Source organism: Drosophila teissieri, chromosome 3R (genome assembly GCF_016746235.2).
Source record: "Drosophila teissieri strain GT53w chromosome 3R, Prin_Dtei_1.1, whole genome shotgun sequence".
Classification (NCBI taxonomy): Eukaryota; Metazoa; Arthropoda; class Insecta; order Diptera; family Drosophilidae; genus Drosophila; species Drosophila teissieri.
Genome location: NC_053032.1, coordinates 18,359,866 through 18,372,902, shown reverse-complemented (window position 1 = coordinate 18,372,902; position 13,037 = coordinate 18,359,866). Strand labels below are relative to the sequence as shown.

The window sequence follows — 13,037 nt, the reverse complement described above, 5'->3', positions numbered from 1 at the left end:
CAATGAGGCAAGGTTTTCGAGAGCATGATAGTAATGCGAGTAGGAGGGTGTGAGAAACAAAGCCAAAATGCGAGCTCCATACAAGAAACCAGGCAGTTGTAAAATTACCAAGGAAAACAAACTAGACGCCATCATTTTCAGACCGGATCTCACCGAAGACTAAATATAATTTAAGCCACGAGCTATGTTAACGTAAAAATTGATAAGATTAAACCGATAAGAGTATGAGGAAATATTATTTATTACAGCATTAAGTCAACATGCTTACATCTCCCCAATCTAATAAATCCATATTTCTTTGATTGTGCACAGATATTCCTTAATAAGTAAAATTTTGTTGGATTATTTCTAATTTAATTTACTTTCTGTTTAGATGACCTTTTTGATTTTTTACTATTTAGGATAGTCTTTAGCAGTTGAATTACACAAAAGACAACAATACCCAAGGTAACCAAAAAGCCAAGGAGAAAAGTACCCAAGACATCCAAACTGTGATAAATTATAAAGTCCAAATCCCTGCCCGCTACCCGCATATATGGTGCTCCCTTGTGACGTAGGACGTAGTGAGTCCACCAGATCGCCGTATCCAAAGGATTCATGGGTTGATCCCGATATCTGTCCGCTGTTGTTTTTGCCGTGACATCAAAACTTTTCTCTGTCAGTAACCGAAGAATGCTGTCCTTAAACTCATCGCTTGTCATATCCTTATAGTTTAGAACTAAACCAATGCCCTGGGCTTTGATGTGTTCCATATTTCTGAACTGATCGTAGAAGAAGGGCAATCCCAGCATCGGTTTACCATGGTGAATACATTCGACTGTGCTCTGTAAACCTCCGTGCGTGATAAACAGCTTTACCTTTGGATGAGCCAGGATATCCTGCTGCGGAAACCATGAGCTAATTAGAACATTCGAGGGTACATCCGACAGCTCCTCAGCTTCGAATTTCCACAAAATGCGCTGTGGCAGGCTGGCAAATGTGTCTATCAATATTCGTCTGCGGTCCTCAGCCAGATTTTTACTCCTAACATTGGTGCCAAGCGAAAAGTAAATTACTCCATGCTCTCCAGCTCCTTGGATAAAGTCCTCCAAGTCCTGCGGCAAAGCTTTAGGTTCTTGATTAATATGCATTCCTCCGACTTCAATAACGTTCGGAGCATATGGTCGTGGTGGAGCCAGCGTAAAGTGTTGGTTAACCAAAATCAGGGCGAAGTTTCGTGTGATCTCGGACAGAGGTCGTTTATCGGCAATTTTTGGAAAGTACTCCCTGTAGAGTGCCTCGTGCTTTTCCACGTGCCGCCAATGCCAGTTAATCCAAGCTAGGGACTGATCAACAAAGTGTGCCACACGTCCTCCATAAGTATCAAGATCAAACCAGTTAAAAGAGGGAGACTGCAGGTATGACAATGGTGATACGTTGCCCACTAGCTCGTCAATCTTCCAGTCGGTTCCAAAGGAAGCAATTCCAATTATTGGAGCGTCGAAATGGGCCGCAAAACCATAGAGAGCATCCAGCCGCCAAAGGTCCACAATGATCAGATCGAACTGAACATTTCGTGGCTGCAAAATCTCGCGACGCACTCCTTCATTTTCTAGCACTTTCTTTACAAGAGTCAGGGTATATTTGTTGATATATTCATATTCATTCCATGTGCCCTTTCGGTTGGTTAAATTTCCAACAATTTCTTAAAGGATATTTAAGGTTTATTTTCGAATATGAATATTTAAGTAAAGCTTAAGTATTACTTACCCTCTATGTTGTCAAATAATTCCGGAACGGGGATATCATGTATATTACTCACAGGTTCTTTTAATGGGAATGGGCTTACAGAAGTTATTTCATGGCCCAAAGATGCCAATTTCTTAAGATAAGGCAAGGCGTGATAGTAATGTGAGTGGCTGGGTATGGGAAACAAGCCGAGGATACGGGCTCCATCCAGTAAAACAGGCAGAAGGACCACCACCAGAACTATCAATCTCAGAAGCAACATACTCATAGGTATTTTTTGCCTGTAGCTCAGCCGAAAGACTGAATACTAAGCTCAACATACTCCGTCTGGCTGATATGTTTTATCAGCTCCAGACAGAGATTTTACAAATTATTACCATGAGATACTAACTTTTATATAAAGCAACATACTCGCTTATCTGCTCCATAACTATCTGGCCTCTACAAATAAGTCAAATATTATTTATACCCCAAGCTTATAAATGTGTTAAATTCCTATGTATTAAAAAAAACACGTGCTATACTTGGTTTCGAAACTCCCTCTGGATTCACTTAGTCATTGCAATAGAAAACATGTGCGAAATTATCAAGCAATTTAATCATACGAGTATCTTGCTAATCTGCTCCATATAAAATGACAGACATTAGCTAGACTTTTAATTATCTTACTAAGGTTATTTTATTTCCTTTATTTAGATTTAATTGCTTGAGTTTCAAAGTTCCATTTACAAATATCACAAATACCTTGTTTCAAAAACCTTCTGCTTTACTTGGTTTTTTGCTTTTTCTTGGAATTTCCCAAACCTGAAGACTTGGCAGCTTTCCAAAGGACGACCACAATGATCGCAACAATCAGCAGAGCTCCGCCCAAAAGGACTCCAATGACATCCAAGCTGTGGTAGGCGAAGAAACCCAAGTCCTGACCAGCCACTCTCATGTGATGGGCTCCTTTGTGCCGCAGAACGTATTCCGTCCACCAAATGGCGGTGTCCAGTGGACTCATTGGCTGATCCCGATATCGTTCCGACATCTGCCTGGCAATCTGGCCAAATTGCGGCTCCTTGAGCAATCGCTCGATGGTCCTCTTAAGTTCCTGCTGTGTCATTGTCTTGTGATCGAGTCCCAATCCAAAGCCTGCCTGCGTGGCCCGCCTTACGTTCAGGAATTGGTCGTAGAAGAAGGGCAGACCCAGGACGGGTTTGCCGTGATGAATGCTTTCGATGGTGCTCAGCAATCCGCCGTGGGTGATGAAGAGCTTGACCTTCGGATGGGCCAGGATATCTGGCTGAGGAAACCATTTGCTGATGAAAACATTAGCCGGCTTGCCAGGCAACTTGTCCTCCTCGAATTTCCAGAGCACACGCTGTGGCAAACTGGCGAAGGTTTTCAGGATAAGATCTCTCCTTTCTTCCGGTAGATCCTTACTCAGAACATTGGAGCCCAGCGAAAAGTAGATCACACCCTGCTCTCCGGAACCCTGAATAAACTCCTCCAATTCCTTGGGCAGTGGAGCTGGCTTGTGGGATATGTGCAGACCTCCAACCTCAATCATGTTCGGAACGTACGGACGCGGAAAGCTCAACGAAAAGTGCTGATTCAGCAATACCAGGGAAAAGTTTCTATTCAAATCGGTGAGTCGAACCCTTTTCGAGGCCTCAGGAAAATATTTCGCATACATCTTTTCCTGCTCTGGCATATGAACCACTTTGTAGTTAAGCCAGGCAATCGAAGTATCCACAAAGTTGGACACACGCTCCACGAAAGTCATTCGATCCGTGAGACCCGCCGTTACCAGCGGAGTATACGATAGAGGCGATACATTGCCCACTAGCTCATCAATATTCCAATCAGTGCCAAAGGTGGAGATGCCAATGATAGGGGCATTGAAGTGGGCCGCAAATCCATAGTAGGCGTCCGAGCGTATAGCCTCCACAATGATGAGATCATAGTGATCCTTTCCAGGTGGCAAAAGGGTTTCTGTAACCTCTTTGTTGGTAAGAACACAGCGCGTAACGTCCGCAAAGAATTTATTAATGAAGTTGTTCTCCTGCCACAAATTCATGGGTTCGTTTAGGTCGTTTACCAATTCTAAAAGATTTTTTAAAATTTACGCATCCTAAAATGTGTAATATATATGTTTTTATCGTCTTACCATTGTAATTCTCAAATACCTTCGAGATAAAAACATCTCTAAAGTTAGCCACTGGCTTTTTTTGCGGGAACGCATTAACCGAGGTCACCTGGTGACCCCGACCAGCCAGTTCCTTTAGATAGGGTACCACATTTATATACTGCGATGGCCCCGGAAACGGAAATATGGCCAGTATCCTGGCAGCCTGCAGATAGCCTGGCAGAGTTAGTAACAGAAAACTTATCCGTAGAGCGAGCATCTCGTGTGCACTGCGCAATCTTACTTTGTAAACTGAATGGGCAAACGCATCACAACATAGTTCTAGGCTATTAGATAACACTCTGAGCCACTGACATGCAATAGCAATTCCGGACAGATGAGATTACGAAAATTTCGTAGGCGATCCACATCTCACCGTCGCACCCTATCACTATTTATTCCTCTATCCTATCCCATGTAATCCCGTAACCAAACACATCGCTCTACTGAATAAGCAATTGTGTACAGTCAAAGAAAAAAGGTTGTCAGTTTACGTTTTGAGGTAAAAAACTCATACAACTGCATTTCAACAAAAAAAGTGATTACTTTTACTTTGAAGTCTCGATCCTTCCTTAAGGTTAATAACATAAATCATATAAAATTAAATGTGTATTTTTTTGTACTGTGCATTACATACCATTTTAAGTGTGCAGTTTATAATAGAGCTTTGAACTATGATTAAGTAGAGGCCAAAGTTCATGCGTGCTCAACATGATTATAATGATAGCGTTTCACGTTTTGACAGTAGTTGTTTTTGTATGCATGTTAATAAGTTGTTACCCTTACAAACCTTTTTTTTACTTTGTCTTTTAGTTAATAGTCAACATAAACAATTTAATATTTTTACTTATTTATATACGTTTAATTTAGAAATACAACTATCCTTAGTATTATTATTATGTTCACAGGTGCTTGTAAGAAATTTGTTGTTTAAAAACTCGGTGGCGGCATAAACTGAAATGGTTAATCAACTTTAATTGGTTACTGGGTCTTCAATTTACTCGGCCCCGCACGACGTTTTGCGATTATATAAGTGAGACCCCTTTGTAGGCGTTTCAGCGCAACTACGACGATCAGTATGGATGCAAAGGTGACTGCGATGAGCAGTCCCCAGGTGTCCAGTCCGTGGAACTGAATGAAGTCCAGATCCCGCGAGGCGCATCTCAAGTGTTTGGCGCCCTTGTGTCGCAACACGTACTCGGTCCACCAAATGGCGCGCTCCATGGCGGTTTCCTTCTGATCGCGGAATAATATGGATTTAGTCTCAGCTGCTGCCGCATAACTGAGATTACTCAGCAGTTCCTGGATCAGAGACGTAAGTTCTGTGGCATTGGCACTCCATATATCCGCACTGAGACCATAGCCCGCCTGCTTGGCCCTCTGAACATTCAAGTGCTGATCGTAGAAAATGGGCAATCCCAGTACGGGTTTGCCAAAGTAAATGCTCTCGATGGTGCTCAATAGACCGCCGTGGGTGATGAATAGCTTAACATTCGGATGAGCCAGAATATCGGGTTGGGCGAACCATTTGCTGATGAACACATTACTCGGTTTTTCCGGCAACTGATCATCCTCGAATTTCCACAGCACTCTTTGCGGCAATCTGGCAAAGGTTTCCATTAGCACTTTTCGTGTGGCTGGCGGCAGGTCTTTGCTTTTGATGTTGGAACCCATGGAGAAGTAGATCACTCCCTCTTCCGATTGCTCTACAAATTCCGACAGTTCCTTTGCCAAAGGCTGCACCTTTCGCTGCTGTTGCAAATGCAGTCCGCCCACCTCGATCATATTGGGCAAATAGGGGCGTGGATAGCTGAGGGAAAAGTGCTGACCCAGCAGCATTAGCGAAAAGCTGTCCAGAACTTCATCCAATGACTTCCTGGCCGTGGGAAAGTATTTCGCATACAGATCCCGCTGAGTCGGCAGGTGGACAACTCTCTTGTGCAGCCACATTACAGAAGCAGCCAACACATTTCGCATACGATCATTGAAGTCCATTCGCTCCGTTCGCGATGAGAGCAGCAGGGGATTGTAGGACAATGGCGATAAGTTGCCCATTAACTCATCGATGTGCGTATCTGTGCCGTACGATGAGATACCTATGGTCTCTGCGCCAAAATGCTGGCTCAATCCAAAAAGTGCTTCGGTTTGCACCGTTTCCATGACAACCAGATCGAATTTCTCTCCGCTGTGCAGCAAATCCTTTACAGCCGGCTCATCCAGGACGCTTGTGGTCAGAAGGTTGAGAAACTCCGTTGTCATGGTCAACACTTTCCACTGACTCGCCGCCTGATTGTAGTCGGCATTTCCGAATGCTGTAATATGTGCAAATTTTAATAAATTTATTAAAATAATACCTACTACTTTTCGTACCCGCCATAATTTCGTGAATTTTCTTGGCACCAATCACCCGAAAGTTGGGCTCAGTTGCATCGCTGCCAAATGTATTGATCACGGTGACATTGTGACCCCGATGGGCCAGTTCCTTCAGAAACTGCTCGGCGAAAATGTACTGCGATCGGCCGGGAAAGGGAAACACGGCCAATATGCGCGAACTTTGAACCCCCTCATCGGCATTCGCGCTAAACAGCAGCAACTGGCCAATTAGCAGAAGGCCAAGAGCAGTTCCAGAACATATTCTACCCATTTGCAAGGCAACCACAGCGATTCGCTTACAAACGACAACTAATCTAACATAAGAACTTTTCTATATACAATTATCGGGGAATGACGATTAGAAGAATCGCCCGAAATTTGCTCATTCTACACAAAGCAAGTTCAACGAAGCGAGGCACTGGCCTATTAATTCATACCCAAACAAATTCGCAGTTCGCTCTTTTTGTTGTTTTCAAATAGTGCACACATATGTTTGTATATACATATTTTATACATATATATTTTTAGCGTCACCGGCTTGACTCAAACAGCTTTGTTGATTGTTTACTCACAATATTCAGATGTTACGCAGGTGATAGGAGAAACAAATAACACTCTTTCATTCAATCTGGTTCTCTTTAGTTCTCGCTTTATCAACTTTTGGCTCTCAAACTCTCCAGTTGTTTTCGAGTTCTCGAATCTTTTATTAAACATTTTTTTGTGTTCTCTGAGAGCCTGAAAACAATTCATTCCGCGTAGAGATATACACATTCCCTACTCAATAGAATATTTTTGTAAATTCAGTTTTTGGCTTTAGCTCAAATATTGTATCTTATTCTCTTTACAGAAATATATTATCTTTTATTCATAGAAAAACAAAGCATATGTGTATTTAATAATTTGGTATTGGAAAATTGGAATCAATCATATATATTTCTGTCTAATTATACAGAACGGCACAGACGTGCACTAAAATAGGTCTAAAAAAAACACTTAGAAACACTCGAAAGGGGCTATTAAGATTAGATAAAGCTACCATTTCGCTTATCATTCATTGTCCCTGCTGTAATCAAGCTGAACAACAGACATAAAATAATTACAATCCGTTCAAAATATTTATTTCCACTGCGCAGCTAAGCACATTTTTTTATTATTCGTATTTATATCATTATATAAATATTATATAATAATCTTTTAAATTGTATTATATTTACAGTAATATTTTTAGGTATATTAAATAATCTCTCGTGAGTTAAAAAACTACGTTTTCATTTAAAATCGTATTTATCTAAAGATAACTCCTAATTAAATGTTTAAGATATTGCCTTCTTATTATTCTGAATACCAGCATGAGGTTGTAGACAAATGATTTAGCCATCTTCTGCTTTTAGAAAGGACCACAAAAACAATAGCCACCACCAAGGACAGTCGCAATCCGACCATTATGAAATTGTCCAGGAAATAGTATTCGAACAACTTCAACTGCGAGCGAGATACTTTCATGTGATTCGCACCCTTGTAGCGTATAATGTACTCCGTCCAATAAATGGCCGTATCCATGGGATGCATGGGCTGATCCCTAAATCTTTGCGAAATAGCCAAGGCACTCTCTCGGTATTTTGGCTGATTTATAAGACTCTCCACAGTGTCCTTCAACTCCTGTACTGTCAAGCTATTGATGTTCAACTGCAGCGCTGCTTCCTCCTCTTTCATGATTTCCAAATTGGTGAACTGATCGTAGAACGATGGCAGGCCCAAAACTGGCGTTGCATAGTAGGCAGCTTCAATAACGCTCATGATGCCGCAATGAGTTATAAAGAGCTTTACGTTTGGATGCGCCAAAATCGCTTGCTGTGGCAAAAGACTGGCGTGGTAGATGCTACTATCGAGAGGCACCGCAGATTCACCATCGAACTTCCAAATCACACGCTGTGGAATCGATTTGAAGGTTTCCACCAGAATTTCCTGTGTTTTCGTGGGCAAATCGTTGATTTGCTGTTCCAGACCCAGCGAAAACAAGATTACTCCATGTTCTGCCTCATCGATGAACACCTGCAGATCGATGGGCAGCTGTGGATCCTTTTTGGGAATGTGTAGACCGGCCACCTCAACCATTCCCGGCACATTTGGCCTGGACCGAAATAGGCTAAAGTGTTGATTCAGCAGCATCAATGCGAAGTCTTGCCGGATCTCCAGGAAGCTCTTCTCCAGATGGCCGAAGAAGTGATCGTGGACAAGTCGCTGCTTCGGAAGAAATACCAAGTTCATCAGCAGCCACTCTTCGGAAGTGTAGAACCAATTGTAGATGCGATCCCAAACGGTTTTCACAGATTTCACACCAAATGGCACTATTGGCTCTGTTAAAGTGGATGTGGTGTAACCCACCAGATTGTTTATATTCCAATCTGCCACGCAGGTGCAAATTCCGATCAGTGTGGCATTGAAATGGGCGGCCATGCCGTACAGTACGTCACTATATCCTGCTTCCAGGACAACCACGTCAAATGTGATTCCCGAGTGCATCAGTGCTCGAACTTCCACGTTATTGAGTACATTGAATGAGACATTAGCCATGACTTTCGAAATGGTACGTATTTCTTCCCACTTATTGCTAGCTGAAGCGATTACCATGGATTCCTCAAACTCTGCAGTAGATATAGAAAATAAAATCATTTATAACATAGACTGTTTGCTGGTCAGCTTTGAAGTCTTTATCTTTGTAGTTAAGACTGTAATTCGATATTTTCAAATTGCGACAGAATGGAATTCATTATCTTGCGTCTGAGTACGGTAAAAGTACGAATTAGCTGATCTAAGATAATGATTCACAGGGCAATTTAGATTTAGTTCCTTACCTGCATAGGTGTAATTATTATTCCATATATGAATGAAGGTCACGCTTTCGATTGGCGGCATGCAGTGCTTGTATGCGTGTATCACCGTCAGCTGGTGACCCCGATCCTTTAGAGCTTGTATGTAGGGTGTCAGCAGCATACATTGCGAGTGGGTCTCAAAGGGGGCGATGACGAGGATTCGCGAGCCGCGTATCCAACAGATCGAGTTCGAAATGAGCCAGAACATCGGGACAAGCCATCGGCCCGAAGGAAACATATCGATTGAGCGACCGCTTCAAAACTGACTGACTGAAGAGATTTCCAGCCGAACTCTTGTGCATATTTGCTCATTTTATTTGTTCGCTGATTAGATTACACCGAAGAGCATTTATTTTGACCAAAACCGAAGTAGTATCATTTCGTCTATCGGCATGTGCGGTCGAATTACGTGAGATGTTGGGCGGCCCGGTTATTGCTGGTCTACTGCTCACCAATCTGCTTTTGGCCCTTCTGTGTCCAAAGCTGGCCAATGCGGAAAATATTTTGGCCGTATTCTCATACACCTTTGGCTCGTCCTACTTGCTGATTACTCCGTACCTAAGGAATCTTGTCCAACGGGGTCACCAGGTCACTCTGATATCGGCCGTTACGATAATGCCCACCATAGAGGGTGTCCATCACATTCGAGTGCACAAGTTGGATATGCTAATGGAAGGTAATAACGCCTAACATATACAGTTCTATAACCACAAAGAACTGCTGAACAGAAAATGTGCCTTACTAAATTATTATAACAAAATAATCTTGGCTTATCACAACAGCAACAGCGATTTGGCGATTTGTTATCGCATTCGTTCGAATTATCAAACCATTTATTTTACACTACTTGCTGGCCTTTTCCAAATATAAAATTTGTTAGCCTAGTTCAACTTAGTTATAGATTCAATTTTTTTAAATTTGATTTTAAGTGCACTGACATTAGTTTTAAAAGTTAGGCAGACAGTGTACAAATAAATAAATAGAAAAACTTCAAAATACATAATCGAACCAATTGTTTTATGCTTTCAGCACTCCTGGAAGTCGATTATGACGTTCATAATACTAAATGGACGGAGGCTCAGTTCGTGTCCGAATACTTTTACAATTGCTCAAAGTTCGTCCTCGAGGATCCTGGCGTGCAGCAGCTGCTCCACAACGCCAGTGCGCAGTATTCGTTGATTATTTTGGAGGCGGCCCACAACGATGCCCTCTTCGGATTTTCGCAGCACTTCAATGCACCGCTGGTGGGGATTGCCGCTTTCGGATCGTCGTGGAACATCGACTTTCTGGTGGGGAACTCGGCGCCAAGTGTCTACGAACCGATGTCCGCCTTGGGCTACTCACCTGGCCACAGCCTGCTGGAGAAGTGGCACAACCTGATCTTCATAACCGAGGAGCGCCTGGTGGAGCGATTCATCTACCTGCCAGGCCAAATAGATCTGTACAAGAAACACTTCCCTGGGTTGACCGCCAGTATCCATGACCTACGCAGATTCTCACTGATCCTGATCAATCAGCATTTCAGCATGGGCCGCGTGCGCAGCAATGTGCCCAATATCGTGGAAGTGGCGGGTATGCATCTGGATGAAACATCACATCCCCTGGATGCTGAACTTAAAAAGATTTTGGATGAAGCCGAACAGGGTGTTATCTACTTCTCAATGGGCCTGCAAGTAGTGGATAACTGGTTGCCCCCAGATATGCGAGCTACCATGTCGGACGCCTTTGCGCAGTTGAAACTGCAAGTGATTTGGAAGAGTGACCATCCAGCGATGGTGAACCAATCAAGGAATGTTATTTCTAGAACATGGTTTCCCCAACGGGAGATCCTTAATCATCCAAATGTGAAGCTCTTTATTACCCATGCTGGTATCTTGAGCCTTATCGAGGCAGTTCACTATGCGGTTCCCGTGCTTTGTATACCCTTGTTTTACGATCAGTTTCAAAACACCAAGCGAATGGAGAAATTGGGCGTGGCCAGGACCCTGGATTATACAAACCTTTCCCGCGACGAAATTGTCCTGGCCATTGAGGATCTCGTGAACAATGCTAGTTATAAACAAAATGTCAGGGATTTATCGCAACGATTCCATGACCAACCCATGTCGGCCATGAAAACCGCGATTTGGTGGACTGAGTATATCCTGCGGCACAAAGGAGCCGACCACATGAGAATCGCCGAACAGGAAATGTCCTTGATGCAATACTATAACGTCGATGTTATTTCGGTTCTCTTCGGCAGAATCGGACTAAGTGCTATTATTGTTATCTTCCTCGGCTGGAAACTAGTCTCACTAGCAACAAGAAACCTTGAGTACCGATTGAATGTGCCCATGGTAAGATAAAAGTAAGTTATTCCTAGCAACAGCAAAATCCAAGACATTGCCTATCGGCCCCCTTTTGTTTTAAAAAGTGTATTAGGCAAAGGTGTTCTGTGTTATTGTAGCTTTACATACATGAACTGTATATGACTAATTAGTTTTAAATAAAAAGCAGATTGAAAGTTAAAATGCTCTGGTCTTAACGATATATTGTGCGGTTCAACCAAACTCTTTATTCAATGATTCACCTATCAACCTCACAGCTTTTAACTTTACAACAGCTGAATCTATAATATTGTATGGTATGTGTATGCTGATATGAGCGTAACGAAAATAGGTGTAATCATTGCATTGATAGCGATTTATCTAATCAGTCTGTTAAATGACCGTGTAGGCGCCAAAGAAAATCCTTCAACTTGAATTTACACTTAAAAGATTAAATCTAGCTAGAAGTTATTAAATAATTTTCGTGCTTATTTATTAGGATTAAATTACGTATAAAATAGCAAGGAAAAACGAGAATTCACTGCCATGTATATTATAATTAGAAAACTTTTCCTCCTTCAGTCGTTATCTATCCAAACCTTTTTCCTTGGCCCTTCATTTTTTTTTGCCCATAAACATAACCGCGCTCATTACGCACTTTACATCCATCAGCACGTGCACAGCATGTTTTCAACTCTTTTTCACAAATAAAAAAAAATGGAAAATAAAAAAGGGAATAAAAAGGGAGGTACTGGAAGAAAAAGGGACATTAAAATGCGCACAATTGCTCCCCCAATTGATGGGGTTTCCCCCTGAAACCTGAACCAAATGAAGTCGATGCCGAATAGTCCACAGAAGTTGAAGGTGAATCCGAAAGTGTATAACGTCCCCATCATAACCATTGAGGCGTAAGGTCTGTGGCCGTCCTTCGATAACCAAGGTAACGAAACGCACCGCGCATAAAAACTGACCCAGCTACGGTGAGCCATCAGTAAAATGGATAATTAAATGCAAGCGCTTCGATACTGCGTTCTGCATTTGTTTGTTTTGTTAACTGATTAGATAGGTTGATAGCTGATTGTTCATATCAATTTTCAGTTAGCTCCCTTTGATAAGCGAGCTTTTGAAAGTTCCGGAAAAAAAGTTAATTCGATTTTCCACCATTCACTCAAAATAGTAGCGGAGTTCGATTAACACTAATATTATTGCGTACTATTTTCATTAAAGAGTAATTAATGTAATCATTTTTAAAAGTGTAATTAGTGAATGGTCACCGTATTTTCCAGCTCATCAATTTTTTCGGGATGCCGATGCAAGTAATTGAAAACAAAAATCTATAAAAAGCGGTTTTGCACCCACAAGAATGTCTATTTATTTATACCGTAATGAAACCTAAAAGGAAATATAAAATGTGTGCCAAACGTTGGCATGTTAATAAGTTAGGCGGCAAGGACGAAACCGAAATTGCACTCAACGTGTTGTCAATTTGATGTTTATTGCAGATTTTTATTTGATTTTATGTTTGCAACATTTGAATTTATGTGCCGGCCATAAACTGCCGGCGACTCTAATCCGAAAATTCTTGTA

General features: G+C 42.0%; 5 protein-coding genes across 5 annotated transcripts; 1 reads left to right on the top strand and 4 right to left on the bottom strand.

Annotated features, from left to right (window-relative positions):
* Nucleotides 1-353: 353 nt before the first annotated feature.
* Nucleotides 354-2,235, bottom strand: LOC122619487 (UDP-glucosyltransferase 2). The gene is made up of 2 exons (XM_043796460.1): nucleotides 1,750-2,235; nucleotides 354-1,684 (listed from the first exon to the last, which is right to left on the bottom strand). The coding sequence occupies exons 1-2, from the start codon at nucleotides 1,994-1,996 to the stop codon at nucleotides 354-356; spliced, it is 1,578 nt and encodes a 525-aa protein (XP_043652395.1). The 5' UTR covers nucleotides 1,997-2,235.
* A 138-nt stretch (nucleotides 2,236-2,373) lies between these two features.
* Nucleotides 2,374-4,130, bottom strand: LOC122619486 (UDP-glycosyltransferase UGT5). The gene is made up of 2 exons (XM_043796459.1): nucleotides 3,881-4,130; nucleotides 2,374-3,816 (listed from the first exon to the last, which is right to left on the bottom strand). Exons 1-2 carry the CDS (start codon nucleotides 4,116-4,118, stop codon nucleotides 2,495-2,497), a joined length of 1,560 nt encoding a protein of 519 aa, XP_043652394.1. The 5' UTR covers nucleotides 4,119-4,130; the 3' UTR covers nucleotides 2,374-2,494.
* A 353-nt stretch (nucleotides 4,131-4,483) lies between these two features.
* On the bottom strand, nucleotides 4,484-6,812 carry LOC122619852 (UDP-glycosyltransferase UGT5). The gene is made up of 2 exons (XM_043797048.1): nucleotides 6,269-6,812; nucleotides 4,484-6,210 (listed from the first exon to the last, which is right to left on the bottom strand). Exons 1-2 carry the CDS (start codon nucleotides 6,540-6,542, stop codon nucleotides 4,880-4,882), a joined length of 1,605 nt encoding a protein of 534 aa, XP_043652983.1. The 5' UTR covers nucleotides 6,543-6,812; the 3' UTR covers nucleotides 4,484-4,879.
* Nucleotides 6,813-7,505: 693 nt separating this feature from the next.
* On the bottom strand, nucleotides 7,506-9,390 carry LOC122619849 (UDP-glycosyltransferase UGT5). The gene is made up of 2 exons (XM_043797044.1): nucleotides 9,127-9,390; nucleotides 7,506-8,916 (listed from the first exon to the last, which is right to left on the bottom strand). Exons 1-2 carry the CDS (start codon nucleotides 9,380-9,382, stop codon nucleotides 7,604-7,606), a joined length of 1,569 nt encoding a protein of 522 aa, XP_043652979.1. The 5' UTR covers nucleotides 9,383-9,390; the 3' UTR covers nucleotides 7,506-7,603.
* A 132-nt stretch (nucleotides 9,391-9,522) lies between these two features.
* Nucleotides 9,523-11,624, top strand: LOC122619850 (UDP-glycosyltransferase UGT4). Its single transcript, XM_043797046.1, has 2 exons — nucleotides 9,523-9,820; nucleotides 10,174-11,624. The coding sequence occupies exons 1-2, from the start codon at nucleotides 9,559-9,561 to the stop codon at nucleotides 11,487-11,489; spliced, it is 1,578 nt and encodes a 525-aa protein (XP_043652981.1). The 5' UTR covers nucleotides 9,523-9,558; the 3' UTR covers nucleotides 11,490-11,624.
* The last annotated feature ends 1,413 nt before the right edge of the window (nucleotides 11,625-13,037 follow it).

Excerpts from the sequence above, each read along its gene's own strand:
- LOC122619487 (XM_043796460.1), bottom strand. The coding sequence starts at position 1,996 with ATGAGTATGTTGCTTCTGAGATTGATAGTTCTGGTGGTGGTCCTTCTG. Across the intron at positions 1,685-1,749 it reads ATTATTTGACAACATAGAGG|AAATTGTTGGAAATTTAACC; the intron begins GTAAGTAATACT and ends ATATCCTTTAAG.
- LOC122619486 (XM_043796459.1), bottom strand. The coding sequence starts at position 4,118 with ATGCTCGCTCTACGGATAAGTTTTCTGTTACTAACTCTGCCAGGCTAT. Across the intron at positions 3,817-3,880 it reads GGTATTTGAGAATTACAATG|AATTGGTAAACGACCTAAAC; the intron begins GTAAGACGATAA and ends AAAATCTTTTAG.
- LOC122619852 (XM_043797048.1), bottom strand. The coding sequence starts at position 6,542 with ATGGGTAGAATATGTTCTGGAACTGCTCTTGGCCTTCTGCTAATTGGC. Across the intron at positions 6,211-6,268 it reads AATTCACGAAATTATGGCGG|CATTCGGAAATGCCGACTAC; the intron begins GTACGAAAAGTA and ends CACATATTACAG.
- LOC122619849 (XM_043797044.1), bottom strand. The coding sequence starts at position 9,382 with ATGTTTCCTTCGGGCCGATGGCTTGTCCCGATGTTCTGGCTCATTTCG. Across the intron at positions 8,917-9,126 it reads TAATAATTACACCTATGCAG|AGTTTGAGGAATCCATGGTA; the intron begins GTAAGGAACTAA and ends TATCTACTGCAG.
- LOC122619850 (XM_043797046.1), top strand. The coding sequence starts at position 9,559 with ATGTTGGGCGGCCCGGTTATTGCTGGTCTACTGCTCACCAATCTGCTT. Across the intron at positions 9,821-10,173 it reads GTTGGATATGCTAATGGAAG|CACTCCTGGAAGTCGATTAT; the intron begins GTAATAACGCCT and ends TTATGCTTTCAG.